General features: G+C 45.5%; 1 protein-coding gene across 1 annotated transcript in view; it reads left to right on the top strand.

Annotated features, from left to right (window-relative positions):
• The first annotated feature begins 646 nt into the window (after nt 1-646).
• The window catches only part of COLEC12 (collectin subfamily member 12), a 186,495-nt gene continuing 176,966 nt past the window's right edge, over nt 647-10,175 (top strand). The window contains exon 1 of the mRNA XM_088019331.1: nt 647-685. Within this exon, the coding sequence (XP_087875457.1) occupies nt 679-685 (7 nt within the window). The 5' untranslated portion in view covers nt 647-678. The remainder of the gene's footprint in view (nt 686-10,175) is intronic.

The following is a 10,175-nucleotide window of genomic DNA, read 5'->3' as shown; positions in this document are numbered from 1 at the left end:
CCCGCTTTTCTCCGGGCGCACCTGGAAACTTTGAATCCCGAGAACGTTTCTCTGTTTGGTTTAATCTTCTAATCCTCCATGCCCCCAGAGACGTCTGGGGAAGGGACAAGCTTACTCCGCCACCCCCGTGACACTGTTGCTCCCCAACTCTCTCATCCCACGCTCTAGATAGTCTGGGGTCTAGAAACAAGCCCAGCAACAGCACCTTTCGCGCACACCAAGGGTGAACATTTGACCGCCCGGGAGGCGCTTTCTTCCGACTTCGTTCCGCCGCGGGTCCGACGAGGCAAAGGGAGCCCCGGGGCTAGCCACCGCGTGGAGGAGAGGCTGGGCGAGAGAGCTACTGGGCAGGGGCGAGCGCGGGCCCGAGGGCGGGGCGGGCGCGGAAGGGCGCGAGGGGGCGTGGGCGCGGCGGCCCGCGCGCCCCGGCGGGCCAGGGGGAGGGGCGCTGGCGGGAGCGGCGCCTCCCGCCCGGGGTGAGCGGCGCGCGCGGCAGCCCCGCGGCACAGAGCGCGGAGCGGGGAGCGCGGGCCGGCGGCGGAGGCGAAGAGGGAGGGCTCGAGCGCAGACGGCCGACGCGCGGCGCGGCTGCCATGGGCGCGCAGTGACCGGCTGTTCAGCGCGAACTTCCTCGGCGGCGCGGAGCTCCCTGGCTGGCGGTGCGTCTCCTCGGTCACCATGAAAGGTAGGGCGGCGGCGGGCTACGCGGGGCTCCGGGCCGGCAGGGCGGGTTCGGGGCGCGCGGGAGGGGGCGGAGGTGCAAGCCAGCGCGAACTTTCTCCGCGCAGAGGGCCAGGGGAGACGCTGCGCGGGGCTCGTGCGTGCACGCGTGGGGCGCTCCTCGGTCTCGGAGTTGGGCACGGCAGGAGACCTAGATGTTCGGGGTTTTGGAGCGTGCAAGTAATCCCCTCCCCATCGTGTCGCTGCAAAGTAGTTTGGAGCCCTAAGTCGTTGTTTACGGATTCCAGTTCTCAACTTTTTAATTGAAAAAACATGCCGAGGAGAGTGGAGGCATCCTCATTCCCCCCAGTCGATTTTCCGCTCTGCGGCGCTCCACACTCCGTTCGGGGTCCTCTCCTCCCGGCTGGTGCCGTTTCCCCATCAGAGAAGTCGATGTGCTGCCGGCCGGGTGTTTCCTCCCGGACTCGGGGATGTTCTCGGTGCGTCCTCCTCACATCTGGCAATGATTAGGTGCCCGCGGAGTTCAGCTGGCTCGGAAAGTGCGTTTGGCATCTTTCTCCATCAGACCCACCGATTGGAACATAACTGCTCTCCGTTCCGCGTCCCTTCCACGTGCCCGCCTGTGGAGTTGGTGTGCCCACGTGTGTTCAGAGGTGACACAAATCATCCCGTTGGTCGTCTCCGGGGCGGTGTCCTCTGCAGGCCGGTTTAGGGAAGTGTCAGATGTTATCGTACCTTTAAACGGAATCACAAGGAGAAGGGCTTTGCGGGGCAGCCTTCGCTTTATGAGAAACATAGAGATTGGCCAGCAGACTTCTGATTTACATGTGAGATAAATAATTACAACAGAGGCATCAAAGGGAATCGTTTGGGGATGGGCTGGCGTGGTCTTTACACAAGACTCGGGCCTGAGTGAGGGGGCTGGGTGCGAAATGTCTTCCGACGGCGGTGACCGCATTTCCAGCCGCCAGAGACCTTGCCCTGCTGTCCGAGGCGGCTGCCCGGGGAGCCCCACATGCTTGGAAAGTAACTTTCGCCTCTAGGTTTCCCTGAAAGGAAGTCCTCGCTAAACTCTCCCGAGAGATAATGTCCTACCAATTAGCTACCCTTCCAAGGTGTCGGTTTCTCATCAGGGGACCCTAGGAAGGGCAGGGACTGAAAGTGAGCCTACCCGCAAGAGAAACAAAAGATAGGATACACTTTTCTGGCCAGGGAGTTATGAAACGCAGTGGTGTGTGTTGTTTTTCCACTCAGTTTCTCTTCTCTCATTTACATTTTGGGAAACACTCACTTTCCTCGGCCAGCACTGATTAAAGGATTCTCTCCGCAAGGAAAGAGTTCACAGGCTACACGTTACTTTGGGGCTCAGTTAACCATCATTTTAGCCAGAAGTTAATCTTCTCACTGCTGGTCCTGAGGCCAGTAGTTTTTGAACTGTTGGAAAAGATAAGATAACTGCTCACTCCATCAGCTCCCGTGTGGGTTCCTGAGCCCTGAAAATCTTATGCTTTTTGACTGGGTAAATGAACATTATTGCAGTTTGGGTATTTTTCAGTGTTATTCAAATCTGCCACGGAAGACACACCGGAAAGTCCTAAACATGTCTTTGTGAGATTTACTCTGCATTCTGGACCAGCTTGCAGACCCCCTGGAGAAGGCTCATTCCTTACCCTCTGGGATCCAGGCACTGCCTAAAGGCCCCACATACCTTCTGTCCCAGTGGGGGAGGGGTGATAAGGGACTGGTGAATCCCAGGGTAGACTACTCACTTTGAAGTCCTCTTTTAAAAGGAAATACTCTGTAAGAAGTTTGCTTACCAACTATTGCCGTATAATTTACAGTCATTTGTCCGTTTAGTGAAATGGGGAAGGAAGGGGACAGTCATAATTTTATAGTATCTACTAAGTGCCAACCACTGTGCTACCCTCTCCAAAGCACTGTCAGTTAATCCTTTCAACAACACTATGAGGTAGGTATTTTAACCCCTACAGTATAGATGTGGAAACTGAGTCTAGAACAAATAGGAACTGGCAACCAGGAGTGTGGTAGGCACTAAAGACAAGCTTTGCCAGTTTCCCTGTGTTGCTTGGAAAGAGCTAGGACACCAGGTATGGTAACTTCTGGTGTAGACTAGAAGAAAAGTAAATCTCAGACAACTAAGTAGCCAACTAATCCGCAGTTGGTGTGGCAGCCAGGAAGGGGGTGTATCCAAGAAATTGGACACAAGCCTTCTGAAGCCAAGCACAGAGTGTATTTCTAGCCCCCAGAGGAAAGCCGCCTTTACCAAGTGGAATTATCTTGACAATTTGCCATTAGGTGACCACCCCAAAGTTTCCTTGGGTTTGTGATTATGTTGCATAGTTATTAACTCACTATGCTTAAGAAAGCCAACGTTTCATTAGAATTTAATTTCCCTAAATGATAGAGGCCAAAGACAAGCCTTGCAAATGCTTAAAGTATTAACTTAAAACATTTTTTTAGACAAATAGAAAATTAGTGGACATCTTAGAAATTACAGAAGTTTTTTTTTGCCAAAGCAAAAATTTAGCTTCTCCACGAGTCAGACACCTTTATGAGGTTCCTATTTGACTTTCTAATTCTGATGTTTCAACCTCGGACATGGCCTGTGTAATAAACCTGGCTTTTGGAGTGTAATTCCTTATTTGCCATGAGCCACAGCGCCACCTATCTGTTGCATTCAGCAAATATTTGTCTGTGTTTTATTTCCTCCATCTCTGGAATCACAAGTACCAAAATAATGACATCATTATGTATTTTCCAGCAGAAAATTACTTGCCTTGTTGCTGCAATACTTGCAGTCTTCCAAACTGATTAAAACACGAAGTTGGTTTTAATTTCCGATTTCATTTTCAATTAGCTGTACAGTACCATATAGTTCTCACGGTTTTGGATAAATATTCACATTCTTTTTGAAGGAATCTGACTCCTCCAGAGTGAGGTGTGTCATTATTAAATCACATTTCTAGTTCTGAAAGTTGGGAATATTGGTGAGTTTTAAAGCAGCAGTTGTGGCCTAAGAGATGGCCAAGAACAGCCACCAGCGCACGGGACCACAGAGGTCCAGACCACTGTTCTCATTTAACACAGGGAGGAGGTTGGTGCCATCAAAACATAGTATTCAGTTGCTTATTTTTGTGTGCTTGTATATAAACATTTCTGAAATACTGTTGTCAATAATACTTTAAAAATGCTCTGGTAAGCAGTCTACTGCTGGTTGTTTTTCTGGACTCATGGACTCCTTGCTTTACCACTGTCTCTAAGATTTCTTGTCCTTTTCTTTTAGTTTTTTTTTTTTATTTTTTATTTATTTGACAGAGAGAGGCACAGTGAAAGAGGGAACACAAGCAGGGGGAGTGGGAGAGGGAGAAGCAGACCTCCCCACTGAGCAGGGAGCCCGATGTGGGGCTCGATCCTAGGACCCTGGGACCGTGACCTGAGCCAAAGGCAGATGCTTAACTACTGAGCCACCCAGATGCCCCTAAGATTTCTTGTCCTTAACTGGGATTTGTAAACAAGTGTGTAAGGGCTGACTGCATTGAAAGCATCATGTTTTATGAAAGGAACTGGAAACAAACTGAGGCCTTTTTTCCTTCACTGATTGGAATTGGGGCTGCCCTTCCTTTGGAAGGTAAATTTGCAATCTGATTATACTTTTGACTTGTCATTAGTTTGGGGATGCTTAACATTCTTAATCCAAGGTTTAATTATTGCAAAGTATATATCTTTCCTGTGGTCTCCTCCATAATTTCCCAAGATTGTGCCCTGCCCCCCGCCCCCCTGCCTTAACCATGCAGCTCATGCACTGATAATGGTGTGACTGGAAGAAGCTGGCAGATGGTAGCTGTCAAGCTATAGCAAAACCAGGTGCCTAATTTTCTGAATTAACACTTATTTTCCTTAAAATAGTGTTTTAAAAACAGTTGATACAGCTGCCAAAGTAAGTTAAATGACCCTCGAAGTACAAGTTTTCAGATGGGAAGAACAGATATTTAAATTTTGTGATAGAAGAAAAGCGTATTTCACCTGGGGTGAACACAGCATGTGAGTAATCTCTCAGGGGGCAAATCTGACACACGTCTCCCCATGGTTGGAAGGAGGGGTGGGGTCCTGGGAGAGGAAGCCCAGAGCAGTGGCAGAGCGCAGCCTTCCTGTTGGCAGTGTGTATCTGTGGTGCTTTGGAACTTCAGCAGGTGAATCAGAATGGGAAGAATCAGGCAGACAGGTGGGGGGACAGCATTCTAGGTCTGGGAGGTAATCGTCTCTGAAGAGAGTCTACCCGCACCACGGGGTCAGCTCTACCAGGCTGGTTCTGCCCTCTCCATCTTCTGCCATTCTGAAGGCACGGGCTCACTCTCTCTCAGCTTCCAGAGTTCCTGTCTATGGCCTGGAGGCAGGGAACAGGGTCATGTGTTAGAAGATAAATGCCATGGAGAAGGTTGAGCTGAACCATGATTTATGCTCACAGACAACTTAGGTGTGACTGATGGCCACCTAGTGTGCCCACTTATTATTTTTCTCTCTAATAATAGCTAACATTTATTGAACACCTGCCAAGCCAAGTGTTCTTATTTTCTCCATTTTGCAGATGGGAAAATTTAGGCTCAAAGAGGTGTAGTTACCTGTAAGGGCATCCAGCTAGTCAGTAACAAAACTGATATTCAAACTCAGGCAGTCTGGCTCCAGAACCCACATATTACACCTCTAGCTTAGACTCCTTTCTAGCCAAACCCTAATATTCCACTCAATCAGCACATCTTTGTTAAGTACCTATTGTATGCTGCATTCCACTAGGTACTAAGTGAGCAACATAGAGAAGGTCCTGTCATCTGGACTCAGACTTATAATAACCTGGCATCAAAGGTCTGAAGCACATCAATTTGATGTGCTCTTCAGCCAGCCACAGAGGATCCTCTCTAGACAGAAGCTCTTGCAAAGATAAAGCAGATGCCAAGGTCGTTGCAGTGTGTAGAGTTTATCTTTAGGAGGTTTTGCTTATGACTGATTGAATGAATGTGAATGGCCCACTAAAGCCAGCAACTCTGAAAGCAGCCTCTACACCACAGTCTTGCTGACAGGTTTGCCAGGAGACAATGGAACATTGTCAGAAGTGCCATTTTCGAGAATAGACTGTAACCACCAGTAGGTGATCAGTTAAAAAAAAATTTTTAAAAATTAAAGCGGTAGTAGTAAAGACAGTAATAAACATTTTGAGCAAGGGATAGGGAAGGATAGACATTCTTCATGGAAAGTATTTCATTCTTTAGTGCTGACAACACAGTTTCTAACCACACCAACAAAACTTGAGGGAGGTAACTTTCAATCAAGCAGTGATTTGATTTCTGTTTAAGTGGATGATATTTGAAGAGCCCAAACCAATATAGTACCTTGAAAACGTCTTGCTGAATGCTTATGGGACCTTTGTAATTATATGGCAGCGAAAGCCAATGTAAACAGAAATTAGTAGTCCCAAGTTAAGATGCCAAAGAGCTAACCCCTGAATTTATCATGCATATTCAATCAGTGTTCTTTAGAATATAAAGGGAATGTGTTTTTCCACATGGGAGAAATTTTTAAAATTAAGTAAATTTATTGGACTTGGATATATTAAATATGGCTCCTTTATGCTTCCTGAATGGTTTGGGATTACAAATCAGTATCACACGAGGTCGTAGTCACTAGCTTGAGAAATTGGACATTTGACATTCTGCCTAACTTGTACTTGGCTTTTGTGAAAGTAGTTGCACTGCTTTGGGCCTTAGTCACTTCCTTATGACATAGAAATGCTAGGAAACTAGCTGATATTTATATAACAACTTACTATTCACAGGCAAAATAGTCCACCCTTATAACTGATAATACATACTTTAAAATATAACATTTCATAAAATGTAATCATACGTAGTGATCTCAGGAGTTGAACCTGAGAACTTTATTTTTTTTAATTTTTATTTTTTAAAGATTTTTTTATTTTTATTTATTTGACAGAGACACAGCGAGAGAGGGAACACAAGCAGGGGGAGTGGGAGAGGGAGAAGCAGGCTTCCCGCTGAGCAGGGAGCCCGATGGTGGGGCTCGATCCCAGGACCCTGGGATCGTGACCTGAGCTGAAGGCAGACGTTTAACAACTGAGGCACCCAGGCACTGTGAACCTGAGAATTTTAGTGTGGTGGCAAGGAGTCTGGGCTGTGAAACTAGAGGGCCTGGTGGCCATATGCAAATTACCTAACCTCCCCTGAGGGGCCTGGTTTCCTTATCTGTCAAAGGGGGGGAGTGGGAGAGGGAGAAGCAGGCCTCTCGCTGAGCAGGGAGCCCGTTATGAACCTGAGCCGAAGGCAGATGCTTAACGACTGAGCCACCCAGGTGCCCCAGGACATTTTAGTTTTTGTAATACTGTGTAATTGTAACCTGCTGCTTCCTCCAGGCAGTAATATAATTGCCAATTATGAACCATTTAAGTTAATCAAGTGATACAGTTTATACCATGAAGAATAGAGTTCAGTTTTGAAAGGAAAGGAATTTTCAAATTATGAATGTGTTAAAACTGACCTCAGGGATAGGAGGGAGCTGTGCGTCTATAGCAACAGTGTTCATGTTGGTCCACCTCCAGCTGCTCACTCTTGTGTTCTTGTCATCATCGTAACGTAGTAAAACAAAACAAAACAAAAAACCAGCCCTACTGAAAATGCAGGGACCATGTTTATAGTTAGTTTGTAATTCTAATGAAATCATACAATTTTCTCATTTATGATAGTGGTAGAATATTGATTTAATACTTATAAATACATTTGATTTGCCTATGAGCACTAATTTTCCTGGAGCACCATTGTTCAGGTGCCTATTGATAATGACATAATATTTTCAAGATTTGTAACTCAAATCCAGTGTCCAGTTTTATCCAGTACAAATATGACATAAAAGAATCAAAACATAAAACAAATTTGTCTCTAAGGAACTATTAGGACAGAGGTATGTATACATATTTTTTTAAAAACTATATGAGATCATGTCTATTTCACTGCTAGTGTTGATTTCCCATTAAGCTGTCATATTTATATTTTATTATTTCTCTGGGCTACCAAATCCTAACTAGCTTTCACTTATTCTTTATTTAATATAGTGTTTAAATATATTCAAATATCCTTTATATTAAATATATTCAAATATTCATTTAGTACATTAATGAGGCATATTCAAATATTTAGTACATATATAGCCTGTCCTCAAGGAGCTTGCAGTCTGGTGGGCAGTGTAAGGCTTATGCATAAACGACTGTAATCTAAGGTAATATGTGAAAAGTGCCTTATTTGAGGTTCAGATGAATGTTGCCAGAGGACATGGGAGGAGAGGGCGACCTGCTTGAAGTCAGGGGTATTTTCCTTTGGAGGGACGATGCAACCTGATTCATTATCTTGAATTAGAGTTCATATTTCAGATTGCATTATTCTAATTGTAATTGAAGAGGCAAATGATGCATCTGGGCACCCCACAACCTTAAAGTATGACATTTTAGTGTGGGAGGTGAGAGAAAATCGAAGTTTTCTCAGACTTTCTCTCCTAAGCTCAATGTTGGTCTCTCATTTGTAATTAATTATATTACTTTGGCATAATTGTTTGGATAACCTAAAGTTATGTGATTTCAAAACAAAACAGATGTATCCGTTATTTGTTTGGGGGGGGGAGGTTTAGCAAAGACCGGTTATTTTTTGCATGCCTCCAGAGAAATGGACAGCATTAGTTTTTCTTGACAAATGACCCATGTATTTGAGGCCCTTCCAGAGCCCTTATAAAATTTGAAGCAATGATTCATCTTCCTCTGGACTTTCTTATTATTAACCTGACCAATGTTATTGGATGAGGGGGTCCCTCATAAAAGAAAGGGAAGCATGTCCTCTCCTCTGTAGCTACCCATGAGTAGTAGATGTGGGGATCAAGGTTTTGAGTGTCATATTTGTTTCTTACTTTTTAAGTTGTCAAAGTTGACTCTTGGGGGAAATCTGGTTTAGCCCCTACTACAAAAAAAAAAAAAAAATCACTTCAGTTTTGTTGGCCTATAAAGGAAGGAAAAAGGTATTGTATCTCCCTTTACCCTAAAAGCAAGTATCTGCTGTTTTTACAAGCATCAGATTTGTAAGTTGTGCCAGAAATTGGGGTCAGTTTGTGTCTGTAATATTGACTAAAAAAAACAAAAACAACTTATACCCCTGAACCAAACAGTGATCCCATTGTTGCAAAAGATAAAATTTGAAAAGCACCTGAGTAATCGAAATAAATCTTCTGTAATATTTAGAATAATCTAGAAGTATTTAAATTGCTACAAATTCCTTGATCCATTTGGGGTGGGAAGGGGGGAGGCCCAGAAGGCAGATCTAATTACCCCATCAAAATTATCTGGAACCTCGGTATTTTGCTACACTGCACTGAGCTCATTCACTTGCACAATACTTAACAAGTGCGGCCCAGAAATGCCAATAGGGCAAAGCAAACTATACAAGGGGCCACATAAGGTTTTATATTTATAAAGCTATGAAGCCAGGGCAGATAGTGCCAGTTCTGCTCTTAGGGTTAAATCAAGATTAAAGAGTGTCCATCTTCGGTTTTTACAGCTCAAATTCATTAAGATACATCTTTTTCAAATCAAATAGATGCTTCAGTGCCAGTTAGCTACAGCCCACATTGAACCCACCCTGCACGTTACCCTTCCTAACCAAACTTCCTTGCTGTCAACCTCCCCCATATGCTCAATTCACACTGGAGCTTCGTGTCTTTTGAAACTCAAGCATTGGGGCCACGTGGGTGGCTCAGTCAGTTGGGCATCTGACACTTGATTTTGGCTGGGGTCACGGTCTCAGGGTTGTGGGATCGAGCCCCAAAGTTGAACTGGTGTTCAAATTCAGGTCTTACAATTCCAGAGCCCAAGCTTTACCAGTACATCAGTCTAGCTTTAGGAGAAAAGTCCTCCAGAGCAGTACAGCAGTGTCCCAGGGCAGGTCCAAAATACTTAGCAACCCAGGTGATGCTCTGTGGAGGCCACAGTTCCACAGACAGCTAACTCCATGAAAGCTCCTCCATGCAGCACTGGCCAGTGGAGGGTGACGGTAGACTCAGGGTGTTTGGCCCCAGGATCGCAGGGGCACTTTCTCTTCTCCTCAGCACCCAGTCCTGCAACAATAGCTGTTGGTGGTGGGAACTCACGGGGGAACAGCTGGCAGGAATGCTCCCAGCAGAGCATTTCACCAGCTGGTTTGGAAGCAGTTAAACATTTTACACCCGCCCCCCACCCATGGGACTGTACTGTTTTATTCTAACGGCAATGGCTCTAGAAGAACTGGGACTGCATTGAGGTAGAAACGACACAGAGTAGCTGATGGATACACCCATGTGGATGGCATCACTGGACCCAGTTTGGAAAAGAAGTCTGAATTCAGCCTAGCCTCTGTCCACGGTCCTTCAGCCTGGCTCCTAAAAAAGTCTGA

This window comes from Eumetopias jubatus, unplaced genomic scaffold, assembly GCF_037043125.1.
Source record: "Eumetopias jubatus isolate StellerSeaLion01/CBP00866 unplaced genomic scaffold, mEumJub1_p1.0 scaffold_16, whole genome shotgun sequence".
Taxonomy (NCBI): Eukaryota; Metazoa; Chordata; class Mammalia; order Carnivora; family Otariidae; genus Eumetopias; species Eumetopias jubatus.
The sequence above is the reverse complement of the archived record's forward strand: the minus strand, read 5'-3'. Positions and strand labels throughout refer to the sequence as shown.